Raw genomic sequence first — 18482 nt, forward strand, 5'->3', positions numbered from 1 at the left:
TCACCCAATGACACCTATGTTTGTTCTCAGCTAAGAGCACAATATTAGGTGTGGCATTGCTTTCAGGTGAGTGATGCTTTGGCCAGTATGGGCATAATTCAGTCTCCTTTCAGAGTAGCTTGATATACTTGCCTGATGTCACAACACTAATGCCTTAGCCGGTGTTCTGAGGTGCACACGACTACCATTTGCTCATCCTGAGGTTGATTGCATATTTCTGATTGTCCTTTCCACCACAAACATTGGAAAATGCAAGTATGTCACACCTTGATTGTAGAAGCTTGCTCTGATATAGAACATAGAACAGTACAGGCCCTTCGGCCCTCGATGTTGCGCCGACCAGTGAAACCAATCTAAAGCCCCTCTAATCTACACTATTCCAATATCATCCATGTGTTTATCCAATGACCATTTAAATGCCCTTAATGTTGGCGAGTCCACTACTGTTGCAGACAGGGCATTCCATGCCCTTACTACTCCCTGAGTGAAGAACCTACCTCTGACATCTGCCCTATATCACCCCTCAATTTAAAGCTATGTCCCCTTGTGCTAGCCATCACCATCCGAGGAAAAAGGCTCTCACCGTCCACCCTATCTAATCCTCTGATCATCTTGTATGCCTCTATTAAGTCACCTCTTAACCTTCTTCTCTCTAATGAAAAGAGCCTCAAGTCCCTCAGCCTTTCCTCATAAGACCTTCCCATCATACCAGGCAACATCCTGGTAAATCTCCTCTGCACCCTTTCCAATGCATCCACATCTTTCCTATAATGCGGCGACCAGAACTGTACGCAATACTCCAAGTGTGGCCGCACCAGAGTTTTTTGTACAGCTGCAACATGACCTCCTGGCTCTGAAACTCAATCCCTCTACCAATAAAAGCTAACACACCATACGCCTTCTTAACAACCCTATCAACCTGGGTGCCAACTTTCAGGGATCTATGCACATGGACACCAAGATCTCTCTGCTCATCCATACTACCAAGTATCTTACCATTAGCCGAGTACTCTGTTCTCCTTCCAAAGTGAATCACCTCACACTTTTCCGCATTAAACTCCATTTGTCACCTCTCAGCCCAGCTCTGCAGCTTATCGATGTCCCTCTGTAACCTGCAACATCCTTCCGCACTGTCCACAACTCCACCGACTTTAGTGTCATCTGCAAATTTACTAACCCATCCTTCTACGCCCTCATTCAGGGCATTTGTAAAAATGACAAACAGCAGTGGCCCCAAAACAGATCCTTGCGGTACACCACTAGTAACTGAACTCCAGGATGAACATTTCCCATCAACCACCACCCTCTGTCTTCTTACAGCTAGCTAATTTCTGATCCAAACCGCTAAATCACCCTCCATCCCCTCAGTACGGCCGTGATGCTTTCCCTAATCAAAAGTGCAACTCGCCTTTCTCTCTTACCTCCTGTTCTATCTTTCCTATAGCATCTGTACCCTGGAACATTAAGCTGTTTGTGTGGAGTTTGCACGTTCTCCCCATGTCTGCGTGGGTTTCCTCTGGGTGCTCTGGTTTCCTCCCACAGTCTAAAGACGTGTGGGTTCGGTGGATTGGCCATGCTAAATTGTCCGTTAGCGTCAGGGTGGTTAGAAGGGTAAATATGTGGGGTCCAGGAATAGTGCCTGGGTGTGATTGTGGTTGGTGCAGACCCGATGGGGAAAGTGGCATGAGATGCAATTTTGAGCAGTAACATGTGGACTTCAATTGGAACTGCAGGCAATGTATTGTAACATGCAATTGGGGAGATTCGATTTATTATTGTCAAGTATACAGTGAAAAGTATTGTTTCCTGCACAATATACAGACAAAGCATACTGCTCATAGAGAAGGAAAGGAGAGAGTGTAGCGTTAGTCATAACTAGGATGTAGAGAAAGATCAACTTAATGCAAGGTAAGTCCATTCAAAAGTCTGACAGCAGCATGGAAGAAGCTGTTCTCGAGTCGATTGGTACATGACCTCAGACTTTAGTATCTTTTTCCCGATGGAAGAAGGTGGAAGAGAGAATGTGTGGGATCTTTGATTATGCGGGAAGTGTAGACCGTGCCAATGGATTGGAGGGTGGTTTGAGAGATGATGGTGTACTGGTAAAGTCACTGGACTATTAATCCAGATAGGTGTAACAATACTTGACGATAATAAATCAAATCTCCCCAATTGCATGTTACAATACATTGAACATAGAACATAGAAAACCACAGCACAAACAGGCCCTTCGGCCCACAAGTTGCGCCGATCACATCCCCACCTCTAGGCCTATCTATAGCCCTCATATTGCCTGCAGTTTCAATTGAAGTCCACATGTTACTCAAAATTGCATCTCGTGCATATCGGAGCAAGCTTCTACAGTCAAGGTGTGACATACTTGCATTCTAAGGACATGAATTCAAATCCCACTGTGACTGCTGCTGTCATTTACAGTAATTGTGACCATGAAACTATTATTGATCATTGTAGAACCTCATTTGGCTCTTTAGAGAAGGAAATCTGCCACCCTTATCCAGTCTGGCCTACACACGTGACTCCAGATCATCAGTTACGTGATTGACTCTTAACTACCCCTTTGAAATGAGCTAGCAAGGCAATTGGGCTTGGGCAACAAACACTGGCCTTGCCAGCAACACCCAAGTTCCAACAACAAATTAAAAAACATTTGGGTCATCTACTATCCAGCATTTACCCATCCGGATTCCTTAAAAGAACATAAGAACATAAGAAATAGGAGCAGGAGTAGGCCATCTAGCCCCTCGAGCCTGCCCCGCCATTCAATAAGATCATGGCTGATCTGACGTGGATCAGTACCACTTACCCGCCTGATCCCCATAACCCTTAATTCCCTTACCGATCAGGAATCCATCCATCCGCGCTTTAAACATATTCAGCGAGGTAGCCTCCACCACCTCAGTGGGCAGAGAATGCCAGAGATTCACCACCCTCTGGGAGAAGAAGTTTTAAAAGATGCCATTTTCTCCTGCATTTGTTCCCAAGTCTGGCCTCTATAGATGATGTAGAGTCCACATGCCACCTTGTGCTGGGAATAGCACACTGCCAGTCATTTTGGGGAATAATCCCTCGAGTTCTTCTGTATGGGGCAGCTCTCCTTCCAAGCTGCATGTGCAGATTCCCATGATCCTATGAGTTAAGAAGAGTGCCAATCCACCACTCACCCATACACTGCATCCATGCTTTCATGTTGGCTTTTCAATCCCTTAATTTTGGCCATCACCTCTTCCCACCTGCAGACCCTTTGTCAATCTTGTGAGCCATTTCTGTGCCTTTTTATTAAAAAAAAGCTGCAGGAGCTTTTGGCAACATGTTACATATCCCTTTTTACTTTTGAGTAGCACGAAGTATTCAAGAGTTTCATTAGCTGGTTGTGCTCACTCAATTGGCATGGGAATTGACCCTTGCGCTTTGGTCATAGAATCCGTACAGTGCACAAGGAAGCCATTGGCGCATCATGCCTGCACCGACACTTGCCCAGGCTTACCTCATAACCCCACATATTTACCCCACGAATCCTCCTAACCTATATACCTTGGTACTCTATGGGCAATGTTTTAACATGTCCAACCAATCTAACCTGCACATCTTTGCACTGTGGGAGGAAAGCAGCGCACCCAGAGTCCTGGCTGAACTTTAGCCAGGGTATGTTGTAAAAGGTCTGGTTGTATACAGGGTTAATGTGGGACTGAGTACAGTACCGCCCAAAGAATTATGTAAGAAGGCACATGACACAGACCTAGGGTCAGTGTGGTGTTGGCCAGAAATGTGTTCAGATCTGAACATAGAGGTGGCTCCATGCTGGTACCTTTTACTGTACAAGTGTGTATTGTTGCCGGTAGTTTATGTAGATTGTCAACATACAGAAGATTACAAAGACTTCCTTAACAGACACACTCTGTTTTTGAAAAAAACCATTATAATGGAGTTCAATTAACTTTATAGCAGTATCACCCAATTACATACAATTTTTGAAACATTGGTTATAATGAGAGATGGTGCAAGTGAGGAAGCTACTTTCAATCTGTCATGAGGAAAGTGTCAAATCTGATTTGGCAAACTGCCTCTTACTGGGAGCCGAGTGGTTAATGTCATTAGCTTCGCTTGTGCGGCGATGTGCAGGGGAGATAATATTTTGGGCTGAATTAGAAAAACGCACACAAGGAGAATTTTGTGATAAGATTGATAAAATTATGTTTAGTTTTAGCTGACAGCAGATAAGCAACGGCACGTGGTGGGGGGAGACCTGGATGTTGCTGCATCATCTACTTGTCAGCAATGCTGTTTTCTGCTTCTTGCAAAGTGTCAAGCAACGCACGCTCCTTTTATGGAGCCATCCATGAGCAAGGTTTTGAGAAATGACCGTTACATATTTGCACATATACCACATGAAATTGTGGTGCTGTGACTCTGCCAGACAGCTGTAGTTTTTAAATAGAGACTAAGAGCTTATTGGAAACAAAGCCTAAATTCTACAAATTATCAAGCGAACCAGAGATATGAAACAAGTGGATTGGGAAATGTGAGTCTTGTGACCAAAGAAAAATTGGCACCAATGGTGACGATATTTACAATGCTTGCCATCCCAGAAGAAATACAGAAAACCACTCCAGTCATCCAGGCTCTGCAACCCTGCTAGGTACTACAAAATAATTGTGCTTTTCACCAAGACTATGGTAACCATTAGCTGTAAAGGTGCACCAAAGTATTAAGCAGAGTATAGAGAGCGTAATAGTAATTGTCATTACTGGAATGCACTAACCCACTAACTCTTTTCTGTGCAGTGTAAAATTAGGCAGGGTGGATTGTAATTAAGCAATGGCTTTATAACCATGGGAGCAATTTTCCCATTTCGATTTGGGATTGACTCACTCATTTGTTGCCTGATTGAGGGAGTGGACATCAGGAAACGGAGTTGAGGGCCCATTGAGAGGCAGCCTCTGTCCTCTGTCATCCTCCCTGCCGATGTACCTGGGTCACTCTGTGATCCTATGACTCTGGTGCCTGTCCTTCCTTGAGAAACCACGGCCTCCTCAGTGACTCTGCTGAACACAAGCTGTCAGTCCCCAATTGGCCAGCAGCAGCTCCTGATTGGCAAAACATCTGCCCGACCCTTGATTCCAGGAGAGTGCCTGCTGCTGACCTCGTCACTAACGGATTGGATTGTGGTTTAGTGGGCCTTTCTGAAGAGCAGCAGTGCATGTCTCACCAGTTCTCCAGCCAGCAGCGGAGATGCCCCAACAAGGTTCTGCAGTATGGTTCAATTGGTAGCACTCCCAACTCTGAGTCAAAGTTGTGGGTTCAAGTCACATTCCAACACTCGAGCAGAAAATCTAGGCTGAAACTTCAGTGAAGTACTGAGGGATTGCTGCCATCTTGGAGGTGCTGTCTTTTGGATTCAGCTTTATTCCTTCTTAAGTGGATGCAAAGATTCCATGACACCTTCATAGAGTCCGAGGTTTACAGCATGGAAACAGGCCCTTTGGCCCAACTTGTCCATGCTGCCTTTTTTTAAAAACCCCTAAAACTAGTCCCAATTGCCTGCATTTGGCCCATATCCCTCTATACCCATGTAACTGTCTAAATGCTTTTAAAAATACTAAATTGTGCCCGCCTCCTATTACTGCCTCTGGCAGCTTGTTCCAGACACTCACCGCCCTCTGTGAAAAAATTGCTCCTCTGAACACTTTGTATTTTTCCCCTCTTACCTTAAACCTACGCCCTCTAGTTTTAGACTCCCCTACCTTTGGGAAAAGATATTGACTATCTAGCTGATCTATGCCCCTCATTATTTTATAGACCTCTGTAAGATCACCCCTCAGCCTTCTATGCTCCAGAGAAAAAAGTCCCAGTCTATTCCGCCTCTCCTTATAACTCAATCCATCAAGTCCCAGTAGCACCTTGGTAAATCTTTTCTGCAAACTTTCTAGTTTAATAATATCTTTTCTATAAAGGGTAACCAGAACTGTACACAGTATTCCAAGTGTGGCCTTACCAATGTCTTGTACAACTTCAAGACATCCCAACTCCTGTATTCAAAGAAGCGCAGAGAAATTCCCCCTGGTGTCCTGAGCAATAGTTATCCTAACCTTAGAAAAACATATCTGCTCATCATCGGATTGCTGTTTGTTGGAGTTTGCTGTGCGCAAATTGACAGTTGTGTTTCCTACATTACAACGTTGACAATATTTCCGAAAGTACTATTTGACTGGAAGGCATTTTGGACGTGGTTGTGAAAGGCGCTGTATCAATACAAGTCTTTATTTTGGTGCAAGACATACCTGCTTCTAGATGGAAGGGTAAAAATAATTCTTCTCGCGTTTAGTTTCATCCTGTGTTTGAGAATATCTTTAATCACTTCCCCCATCCCCTCAATATTTTTATCTGCCATTAAAATAAGTTGTAATCAATCAATGATTGTTTTTTTTTAAGTCCAAGTGAAATTTGCAATGCAAATGGAACCAGTTCTTTTCCTTTCCAATACATTTTTACTGGTTTAGGAATGTGCTTTAATGAATGCCTTTGCTATATAAAAATGAGAATCCAGCCAGAGATCACACTTGGCAACACAATGTTACCAATCATGGAACAATTATTCTCATGCCAAGCAATGCCACCGATGTAATCGTATCACCAGTCTGCTCTTCCTGATCAGAACAGATTGGTGATCACACCTGCCTTCACTCTGGCATAGATGTGGCATTGCAAATGTAGCCTATAAGCAACCAATCTGAATACCATCTGCTCCATATTGCAAGGTGCTACGAGTTGCTAAAATGTGACCAATGTGATGCTCCAATTTTATTGGCAATCTCTATGGGATTACTTGTACACATTTGGTTAAAAAGCGGATGCTCGCCCTGTGGTTTAGTCACCTAGTTCCACTCTGGTATGAGCTATTACCCAGAGGACAAGGAGAAGAAGTTTAAATGGGAAAATATTTACTGCATTCATTTCAGTTTCAGTCTGGAAATTGATCTGAACTGTGTCCTTCAAATCCAGACTGATCTTTTGAGGATTTTTAAGTCTTCTACAGAACAGATGCTTACCAGATGTAAGCTGGCAAATAAAACAATTCTAACTCCAACGATGAATCTTATTTAGCCTGACATTGGAGACGGGATAAAATGCTTTTGCCTGGTTTCAATGGTAAATTTGCCCAATCCCATATTGTTGGAGAACCCTGTTGTGCCTGCACCTGTTTATAAATGCACTCAGTCTGCCACACTATATTAGGGGTGTGTTAATTTTTATTATTCCAATATTAGCAAACAGCACTACAGCACGTTGCTATGACTGTTAAAAATACCTTTTGAACAAGATTCTGATGCTACAGACTGCTCACATGCGCCAGTCAATTTCTAAATAGTTACCACATTTGAGGGAGTTTGGCAAACTTTTTTATTTTGACCCGGAGAGGAAAGCTATCCGCATCACTTTTGTGGCAAACACTCTCCGCCCTCCCCCAAAAAGGGAAGTGATGCAATATTGTTTTTTTTCATTAAATCTATTGGGATTTGCTTGAGATGTTGGGTGGAAACAAGGCCCCAACTCTCTGTATAATCAGCAGAAAAAAGAAGTCTCTGAGAGACATCCACGAGTCACTCGATGACATTGACTCATCTTATGAAGAGATCACCTGGCTACTGTCTTGGTTAGAGGGCAGAAAGTAATGGTGAGGAGCTGGAGTGACAATGTTATCATGCAGTCAATGTTATCATTGATCTCTTGAGGAGATAAGGTGAATGATTTTAAACCTTGTGTAGTTGAACTTCAGGGTGGCACAGTGGTTTGCACTGCTGCTGCCTCACAGCGCCAGGAACCTGGGTTCGATTCCAACCATGGGTGACTGTCTGCATGGAGTTTGCACCTTCTCCCCATGTGAGTTTCCTCCCATATTCCAATGATGTGCAAGTTGGTAGGTTGGTCATGCTAAATTGCCCCTTGGTGTCCCATGATGTGTAGGTTAGGGTGGATTAGTGAGGTAAATATGGGGATAGGGTTTGGGTGGGATGCTCTGAGTTGGTGCAGGCTCGATGGGCCAAATGGCCTGCTTCCACACTGTGTCGGGATTTTGATTTTTGAACTCTCCAAATCCTATTTCTATAGAGGCTTCTGTTGAGTGTTTTAAATTCTTGGGTCTTGTGTGCCAGTGACGTGGTTGTGCAGCATGTTTTACATTTCAGACCACACATGAGACAGGGAAAAGATGAAACTTGAGAGAAAAATGCAAAGGATGCATTGAGCTGAATGTCTATAGATGGAAGCAGTAAGACTGCTGCTCTCTGAGACATATTTGATCAAATGGTTGTCCCCCATGATTTTCATCTGCACCAAAACAAGACGGGCAATAGAACAGTCCTGCAGCTGTGTTACTTTGAAAAATTTCTAAAATGGTGCCACACCACCGAGAAGGGCAGGAACTTCAACATATATATTGCCTTTCAGTAATCACTAGCTTTTCTTACCTACATTTCTACAACGTGTAGTTGTTGCAGCATAACTGCAGCTGATGTCAAAGTTTTTTTTTTCAAATCCTTTTCCTGATGGCCTGCAGAGCTATTCTTACTGCTATCCATTAAGTTTATTTATTCGTGTCACAAGTAGGCTTACATTCACACTGCAATAAAGTTACAGTGAAAATCTCCTAGTCGCCACACTCCAGCGCCTGTTCGGGTACACTGAGGGAGAATTTAGCATGGCCAATGCACCTAACCTCTGACTTTACCAAAATCACTGGCAGTTGAAGAATATTGTATGGAATTCTGTACCAGTTTTTAAGAATGGAACTCTGCTTTCACTTGCAAATGGATAGTGTAACTCTATCACTCTCTTCTAGAAAAAAGTATGGTGGTGATATCCAACCAAGGCCAACCGTGTAACTGCAGACATGCAAACTAGAAGTCTCAGAAATATTACCTTAAGTGGGCCTTGCCAGTGCAGATCTAATTTAAGCTGTGTTTTTATAAAAACAGTCAACCTACCCTGCACATCTTTGGACTGTGGGAGGGACCCAGAGGAAACCCATGCAGACACAGGGCGAACGAGCAAACTCTACACAGTCACCCGAGGCTGTAATTGAACCCAGATCCCTGGCGCTGTGAGGCAGCAGTGCTAACCACTGTGCCACCGATTGGCGTAATTGTTTCCCACCCAAACACAGGAACCAATGTTAGTTAAAGATGACTTTTTTCTTTGCAAATAACATTCCGAGGTTAACATGCGAAAGGGATGAGCATTTTGTTTCAGATGAGCTAAGCATTGCCAGCAACAGAAGTGGTTGTATCTGATGGTACCAGTGAGAATGTTAATTTTGCTTTTATTAAAATATTTCAATTCCACCAGCACTTGCAATTAATTCAATGTTCCGTATGCAGACTTACTGAATGGTGAGGAATGTGATTTTCCATAGTTATCGTACAATTTTGTATTTCTAAAACGTGCACTAATTCCTAGCTAATTTTATACATTTTTGTGTTTGGAGATTAAGCAACATTTGGCTAACAGCGCCTTTTCCCCTTGGGATAATTCAGCCTTTCAAAATTTACTTTGATTCTATTCATCCCTTTGGAGATTAACTTAGATGAAGCCCATGACAATACATGTTGTTGCTAATTGCTTCACCCAAAGGAAAATTAGAGAAACCTACAGCCATAACATCATCCTGAATAAATAGTGCCTGTTGACAAAAAGAAAACCCATTTTGCCATCCCCCCCGTAGTATATACTGAAAAGTATTGTTTCTTGCGCACTATACCAACAAAGCATACTGTTCATAGAGAAGGAAAGGAGAGAGTGCAGAATGTACTGTTAGTCATAGCTAGGGTGTAGAGAAAGATCAACTTAATGCAAGGTAGATCCATTCGAAATCTGATAGCAGCAGGGAAGAAGCTGTTCTTGTGTCGGTTGATACGTGACCTCAGACTTTTGTATCTTTTCCTGATGGAAGAAGGTGGAAGAGAGAATGTCTGGGGTGTGTAGGGTCCTTGATTATGCTGGCTGCTTTTCTGAGGCAGTGGGAAGTGTAGTCAGTCAATGGATGGGAGACTGGTTTGAGTGATGGACTGGGCTTCATTCACAATCCTTTATAGTTTTTTGCAATCGTGGACAGAGCAGGAGCCATACCAAGCTGTGATACAACTGGAAAGGATGCTTTCTATGGTGCATCTGTAGAAGTTGGTGAAAATTGTAGCAAACATGCTAAATTTCCTTTCGTCTCTTGAGAAAGTAAAGGCATTGGTGGGCTTTCTTAACTATAGTATCAGCATGGGGGGACCAAGACAGGTTGTTGGTGATCTGGACACCTAAAAACTTGAAGCTGTTGACACTGCTTCCCCCTCTGCAGGGAAACTGGCCCAGTCTTGGTGCATTCACTTTAAATCACCAAAGTGAATGCTATATTCAGGATGCAGGTCAGGGTGGAGTGGGTGTTGGGAGTATTTTAGATTTATAACATCAATACTGCTATATTTCAAATTGATTTTCATTCTTGCTTGTCAACAGTCTAAACATAGACTGATCAGTCTATCTCCTGGGTTGTAAATCTGGATTGACATTTTGCGAGGGACGTCTAGTGAAGGACAGGGAGTGAGATTGCCAATCAATTGTTAGCTGAAACATGTCCCAAAGAGGAAATTACTGCTTTTTTTATCCCCTCAATGTGTCTTGCCTGGTCAGGATATTTTCTGAGTGTGTACATTGCTTCATGTAGATGAACTTCAAGCGGTGTCCTGTTTAAATGCTGAAAATGTTAATGTTCCTTTCTTCACTCTCTCCAGATACATGTGACGACTGCTGAAGATGTCCGATAGTATTGATGCTGAAGAGAAACCACCAGCTCCTCCCTTGAGAATGAACAGTAACAATCGCGATTCATCTTCCCTTAACCACGGCTCGAAGCCTCTTCCATTGGTTCCTGAGGAGAAGAACAAGAAAGCCAGACTGCGCTCTATCTTCCCTGGAGCGGGTGATAAAAGTAATGTATCAGCCTCTCTGCTGTATTTCTAAAATAGTTGTCATGTAAGGAAGATGAAAATCTATATTTTGATGGGACAAGGCTCTGATGTGACCCTAGGCCTTTGTGAATTTAGTGCAGCTTTGCTGGGGTTATGGGGAAAGGGGGCATATTTGACCACAGTGTTCCTGATTTTGGTAGGGAAAATCAAGTTTTTGAGTGTTGGGTGAAGGACAGCATGGCTTATCTTGATGCTTGCTTGCCGCCTGTTGTCATTCACTTTGTTAGCTACACAGGAAATGTAGCATAGAGGGTAACCAATGCATTTCGTAGCAGAGGGTTTTCAATAGTCCATCCATTGTGCTGTTATAAGGTCTCAGGAACTCCTGCCAGCTGAATCTGAAATGATTTTTTTCTTCCTTCCTGTAGCCCCAGAAAGCACTACAGGCAAAGGTAACAGGCTGGCTTCTTGATTCCAAGGAGCATTTTTTTAAAAAGATTTTGGAGGTATAAAAGCTGGAGTCTGATGATGCAGCTGTATAGAACGCTGGTTAGGCCACATTTGGAGTACTGCGTCCAGTTCTGGTCGCCGCACTACCAGAAGGACGTGGAGGCATTGGAGAGAGTGCAGAGAAGGTTTACCAGGATGTTGCCTGGTATGGAGGGTCTTAGCTATGAGGAGAGATTGGGTAGACTGGGGTTGTTCTCCTTGGAAAGACGGAGAATGAGGGGAGATCTAATAGAGGTATACCAGATTATGAAGGGTATAGATAGGGTGAACAGTGGGAAGCTTTTTCCCAGGTCGGAGGTGACGATCACGAGGGGTCACGGGCTCAAGCTGAGAGGGGCGAAGTATAACTCAGACATCAGAGGGACGTTTTTTACACAGAGGGTGGTGGGGGCCTGGAATGCGCTGCCAAGTAGGGTGGTGGAGGCAGGCACGCTGACATCGTTTAAGACTTACCTGGATAGTCACATGAGCAGCCTGGGAATGGAGGGATACAAACGATTGGTCTAGTTGGACCAAGGAGCGGCACAGGCTTGGAGGGCCGAAGGGCCTGTTTCCTGTGCTGTACTGTTCTTTGTTCTTTGTTCTTTGTCTTTCCTCAAGCTTCCATATTTCCTGGCGTCTGTGTCTCCCTTACAGCTGTGTGCTTCTCACCTGAAACAGCACATTGAGTCTGCCCCCACAATGAGACTAAGCTGAGATCTTTTAGTGAGGGTAGATGAATGGGAGTTCTCTTCGGCATAAGAGAGACCCATTTCTCCTACCAGGTCCCAAACAGCAGCCTCCAGAGAGAGAGCGACCTCTTGCTTCTTTCAAAACCTGGCAGTAACTGCTAGCTTAGCTCTTCCCCTTAAGAAGATGACATGTATTTGTAGTCGCAGTCTAACACATACAGTTAGACTTCAATTTGTATTTTTAAAAAAAAGGTAAGTTTGGAACACAAAGTCAGAAGCAAGTGAACCCTGCAATTTGACGTGAATTTGCCAATATGCAAGTCCTCTCAGACTCCTCACTCTATTTATTTTGGAGATCAGTCCCTCTCTTGCTAAAGGCATGGCAGGTGTTCAGAGGAAAAAGTCTAATTAATGTACCTAACCCAAGATTGTGGAACTATCTATCAACCTTCTTTCTATAATATTTTTTAATGAAGTTACTAAGTTTTGGGTGTTGGAAAATTCCCCTCCCTCCATACAAAATACATTGATTTATTGAGCGGTGAATACGCTGGGCAGACTCTCTCATTTCAGCCCAATATTGACTGAAGAAAGTCGGATGTTTTAATTTGGCACTCGGCAGAATTGCTCTTGTTGCCACTTACCATCTTCTGCAATGCGATCGAAAGTCAGTCCAGAGTCACATCTTAATAGAATGGTCTTCAATGACTGCAAAGTTTTGGAGAATGTTTCATGCAAGAAATAAAATAAAACATAAGAGCTTAGGGTGAGGTTGAAAGAGATCTCTAGGTATTAGTAGATTTCAATCATTCCAAGAATTATCAAAACCAAACAGAACAGCAAACTAAAATGGGTATTGCCAGACACCTGCAGCAGATCAGTTGACATTTTGGGTATGACAGGATGCACCTAAACATTAACTTTGGGTTTTTTTTCTTTAGAGAAACTGTTTCTGCCATTTTCTGTTCTAGTGTCAAGTTTCCAAGTGACCAGTTCTTGCCCTCTCTCGCCGCTCCTCCCACCACCCCCAAACTATATACATAAACCAATCGTTCATGTTCAAATGGTACAGTGCCCTAGTCAGACCAGACCATTTAGTAACTGAGACATGGAGAAATTTCAAGTCCTGCAGTTTTTCTGCATGGGTATATATCACAGCCTCAGGGAATCATAAGGAAATACTGGAGAATAGTGTTTGAAGCCTCACCGGGAGGTACTGAACAAGAACATCTTGGGATATACAAGATAGCAAAAAGCAATCTAATAGGGGAAGCGATGGTCACGTGGTATTATTGCTGGACTATTGATCCAGAAACTCAGCTAATGTTCTGGGGACCAGGATTCTAATCCCAGCACGGCAGATGGTGGAATTTGAATTCAAGAAATAATATCAGCATCCTTACAGTGCAGAAGGAAGTCATTTGGCCCATCGAGTCTGCACTGACCACAATCCCACCCAGGCCCTATCCCCATAACCCCGTGCATTTACGCTAGCTAGTTCTCCTGACAAAGGACAATTTGGCATGGCCAATTCACCTAACTCTCACATCTTTGGACTGTGGGAGGAAACCGGAGTACCCGGAGGAAACTCGCGCAGACACAGGAAGAATATGTAAGAACATAACTAGGAGCAGGAGTAGGCCATCTGGTCCCTCGAGCCTGCTCCGCCATTCAGTAAGATCATGGCTGATCTTTTCGTGGACTCAGCTCCACATGCCTGCCTGCTCATCATGACCTTTAAATTTTTGAACAGTAAAGGAGTTATCTATCCTTGCCTTAAACATTCAAATGAGGTGGCCTCAACTGCTTCACCGGGCAAGGAATCCCTTTGTGTGAAGAAGTTCCTCCTCAACTCAGTCCTAAATCTGCTCCCCCTTATTTTGAGGCCATGCTCCTAGTTCTAGTTTCACCTGCCAGTGGAAACCACTTCCCTGCTTCTATCGTATCTGCTCCCTTCATAATATATGTTTCTATAAGATCTTCCCTCATTCTTCTGAATTCCAATGAGTATAGCCCCAGTCTACTCAGTCTCTCCTCATGAGCCAACCCTCTCCACTCTGCAATCAATAGTTCGCACCACACAGATAGCGACCCAAGCCAGGAATTGAACCCAGATCCCTGGTGCAGTGAGGCAGCAATGCTAACTACTGTGCCACCATGTTGCCCCTGGAATTAAGAATTTATTGAGGACCATGCAACCATTGTCGACTGCCAGAAAAAACCCATCTGGTTCACCAAAGTCCTTTAGGGAAAGGAATCTGTCGTCCTTACCTGACCTGGCCTCCGTGTGACTCCAGAGCCATAGCAATGTGGTTGACTCTCTACTGCCCTCTTAAGTTGCCTAGCAAGCCACTCAGTTGTATCAATCGCTACTGCAGTGTTTCAAGAAGACAGCTCAACACCACTTTCTCGAGGGCAGTGAGGAATGGGCAATAAATGCTGGCCAGCTAGTGAGGCCCATGTTCCATGAATGAATTTTTTAAAAAAAATCTGGAACATAATGTATAACTGTAAATCCATAGAATGGCTGTGGAAATTCTTATTCCATTCCTAAGCATATTGTTCCAGTTTGTGAGTATCTTTCAATTAATATTTGGAAGAAGGGTTGCTTGCAATGCAATCCTGTTCTGCTTTGTAACATTGAAAGGACATTATAGCAGATATATTTAGTGTCGGACTAATAACTGCAAATACCACAGTTGCACATTCAGGAAGCAGACTTTGTGGTTGTAATGCATTCATTTCCATTATCCATATCCAAAAAACTTTAACTTCCTGAGCTGGTTACATTAAATAATCCGTTCTGGGTTCTAGTATCAGCTGGAGATGAGTCTGGAAAGGGAATGTTATTTATCTGATGCAGGGAGAATCAAGATGGGATGGATCTTTGACCCAATTGAATGACTTGGCTTGTGTAATTTCTAAATTAAAGGATGCTGCAAACAGCCAAACATAACACTGTTAAACGGCCCATTTAATGAAATTCATAAATGCTTCAATCTACATGTTGTTCACAATGGGTAAGATGTATCCGTTCGTGCAGTTATTGCACTCCTTCAGGGATTTCAGATATGTATTTTTAAATGCCTTTACTGTATATATGAACTTTGTTATGTGGACAATTAATATAGAGAGATGGCTTTCAGAGATGGGCCTTCTATGGTTTGTGCTGTTCAGTTCATGCCTCAACAGGCCATCTGGGCATCATCACCTTCATCTACATTCACTAAGCTCAATTTGCATCCTCATGAAAGAATATTTGGAGGCAAAATTTTCCCAACGCCATTTTAACATTTATATGTGCTCCCTTCCTATTTCTAGCTAACAAGAAGAAAGAAAAAGAACGTCCAGAGATCTCTCTCCCTTCTGACTTCGAGCACACCATTCATGTGGGATTTGATGCAGTTACAGGAGAATTTACAGTGAGTAACCTTTTGCATGAAACATTAATGGGTCTGACAGTCGATAATCAGTGGACCGGATGATTTCAAATACTGAAAATAATTGGAATTTTTTTTTAGCCTGGGAGTTCTGGGCGCATTAGCATTGGTAGGTGTTCTATGGCAGCTAGGTCTGTTGACCCGGGGTTTGAGGGGTGTGGGGGGATTAGATACAACTCCCCCTCCCACAATTCTGAAGCAACTTCCTAATTTCCAGTCACTTGTTCAGGAGGCAACAAATGTGGTGTTGTTTGAAGAGCTATCTATTTTGCTCCCTCCTCACTGGCACAAGGACCATAGGCTCAGGACAAACACAAGCAGTTGGCAGGCCAGACTGAGGTAAATCTTTGGAATTTGGTATTCCAGAGGGTTGCAGGTGCTCAGTTATTGTGCATCTTAAAGATGGAAGCCATAGATTTTTGGGCGATAACAGCATCCAAGAAACTGTACAGGTAGAAAGTACCAGGATCCTATTGACAGGCAGTGCAGGTTTGAGGGCCTGCATGACCTAATCCTGCTCCTATCCCTTGTTCTTGTTTGGAACAATGGTTGTTGCTCCAGATTACCCACAGTGCTCCCGGCCTGACATGGTATCAATGAATCTATCCAGATTTCTGATCAAGAAAGCAAGAATAGATAGATTTTTGAACAGTAAAGGAATTAAGGGTTCTGGTGAGCAGGCGGGTAAGTGGAGCTGAGTCCACAAAAAGATCAGCCATGATCTTATTGAATGGAGGAGCAGGCTCAAGGGGCCAGATGGCCTACTCCTGCTCCTAGTTCTTCTGTTCTTATGTTCTGATTGAGATGTTTGTCCACTGCCCCCTGCTGGAAAGAGCACCTGTGCAAATGTCATGTGTGGACATGGCTTGCCTGAGCTATAGTCGCCTCTGCCATGAACTCACTGGTTGCCAGTTCACTGTCTCAGTCTCCCACATTGAAAAATGAGCACTTGGGTAGGGTGACAAAGAACGAGCAGCAGCCATAGGATTGCAATCCAGCAAGAACTAACCTCTTTTGGTGATGAGAAAATTTGGAATTTTTAATTTAAATTAACATGCAAACTCAGGGTATTTTTATTTTCCATCTATGCAAAAACTATATTTAAAATGAGCCTCAACATCCAGATTCCATAATTTAACTAGTTGAGTATTAAGTATTTTTTTGCATTAATATGACTTTCTGCTTGATGCAATTTTCTTTCAAAAAAAAGCTGACGAATCATAGAATCCCTACAGTGCAGAAGGAGGGCATTCATAGAGTTAGAGGTTTACAGCATGGAAACAGGTCCTTCACCCCAACTTGTCCATGCCTCCCTTTTTTTTAAAAACCCCTAAGCTAATCCCATTTGGCCCATATTCCTCTCTACCCATTTTATCCATGTAACTATCTAAATGCTTTTTAAAAGACAAAATTGTATCTGCCTCTACTACTACCTCTGGCAGCTTGTTCCAGCCACTCACCACCCTCTGTGGAAAAAAATGCCCCCTCTGGACACTTTTGTATTTCTCACCTTAAACCTATGCCCTCTAGTTTTAGACTCCCCGACCTTTGGGAAAAGATATTGACTATCTAGCTGATCTGTGCCCCTCATTATTTTATAGACCACTATAAGATCACCCCTCAGCCTCCTACGCTCCAGAGAAAAATGTCCCAGTCTATTCAGCCTCTCCTTATAACTCAAACCATCAAGTCCTGGCAGCATCCTAGTAAATCTTTTCTGCACTCTTTCTAGTTTAATAATATCCTTTCTATAATAGGGTGACCAGAACTGTACACAGTATTCCAAGTGTGGCCTTACCAATGTCTTGTACAACTTCAACAAGACGTCCTAACTCCTGTATTCAGTGTTCTGACTGATGAAACCAAGCATGCTGAATGCCTTCTTCACCACTCTGTCCAACTGTGACTCCACTTTCAAGGAGCTATGAACATGTACCCCTAGATCTTTGTTCTCTAACTCTTCCCAATGCCCTACCATTAACTAAGTCCTGCCCTAGTTCAATCTACCAAAATGCATCACCTCGCATTTATCTAAATTAAACTCCATCTGCCATTTGTCAGCCCACTGGCCCAATTGATCAAGATCCCATTGCAATCGGAGATAACTTTCTTCACTGTCCACTATGTCACCAATCTTGGTGTCATCTGCAAACTTACTAACCATGCCTCCTATATTCTCATCCAAATCATTAATATGAATGACAAATAACAGTGGACCCAGCACTGATCCCTGAGGCACACTGCTGGTCACAGGCCTCCAGTTTGAAAAACAACCCTCTACAACCACCCTCTGGCTTCTGTCATCAAGGCAGTTTTGTATCCATTTAGCTACCTCACTCTGGATCCCATGAGATTTAACCTTCTGCAACAACCTACCATGCGGTACCTTGTCAAAGGCCTTGCTAAAGTCCATGTAGACAACATCAAAGCCCTGCCCTCATCTACCTTCTTGGTTACCCCTTCAAAAATCTCAATCAAATTTGTGAAACATGATTTTCCACTCAAAGCCCATTCGGCCCATTGAGTCTACACTGACAACAATCCCACCGAGGCCCTATCCCCGTAACCCCAGATTTTACCCTATTAATCCTCCTGACACTAAGGGGCAATTTAGCATGACCAATCCACCTAACCCACACATCTTTGACTGTGGGAGGAAATCCATGCAGACACGGGGATAATGTGCAAACTCCACACAGTCACTTGAGGCTGGAATTGAACCCAGGTCCCTGGCGCTGAGAAAGCAGTGCCTGTGCCACCCTATGGCATGCTTTGTATAACAAATTAAACGATTCACTGCAGATGGATTACAGAGCACTAGAATTCGTGTGTTCAGTCTGTGTGTGTTCCACTGCACTGATTCTTTCTTGCTGATTTTCTAATTCTGT

At 43.3% G+C, this 18482-nt stretch overlaps 1 protein-coding gene across 6 annotated transcripts in view; it reads left to right on the plus strand.

Moving 5' to 3' along the window:
- The window catches only part of LOC144493066 (serine/threonine-protein kinase PAK 3), a 240624-nt gene that overhangs the window by 143338 nt on the left and 78804 nt on the right, over positions 1-18482 (plus strand). For all 6 annotated transcript variants that reach the window (XM_078211928.1, XM_078211929.1, XM_078211932.1 and 3 more), the window contains 2 exons: positions 10797-10993; positions 15476-15576. In XM_078211928.1, the coding sequence (XP_078068054.1) occupies positions 10819-10993; positions 15476-15576 (276 nt within the window). In that variant the 5' untranslated portion in view covers positions 10797-10818. The remainder of the gene's footprint in view (positions 1-10796; positions 10994-15475; positions 15577-18482) is intronic.

The sequence above is a fragment of the Mustelus asterias genome, chromosome 4, assembly GCF_964213995.1.
Source record: "Mustelus asterias chromosome 4, sMusAst1.hap1.1, whole genome shotgun sequence".
Lineage (NCBI taxonomy): Eukaryota > Metazoa > Chordata > Chondrichthyes > Carcharhiniformes > Triakidae > Mustelus > Mustelus asterias.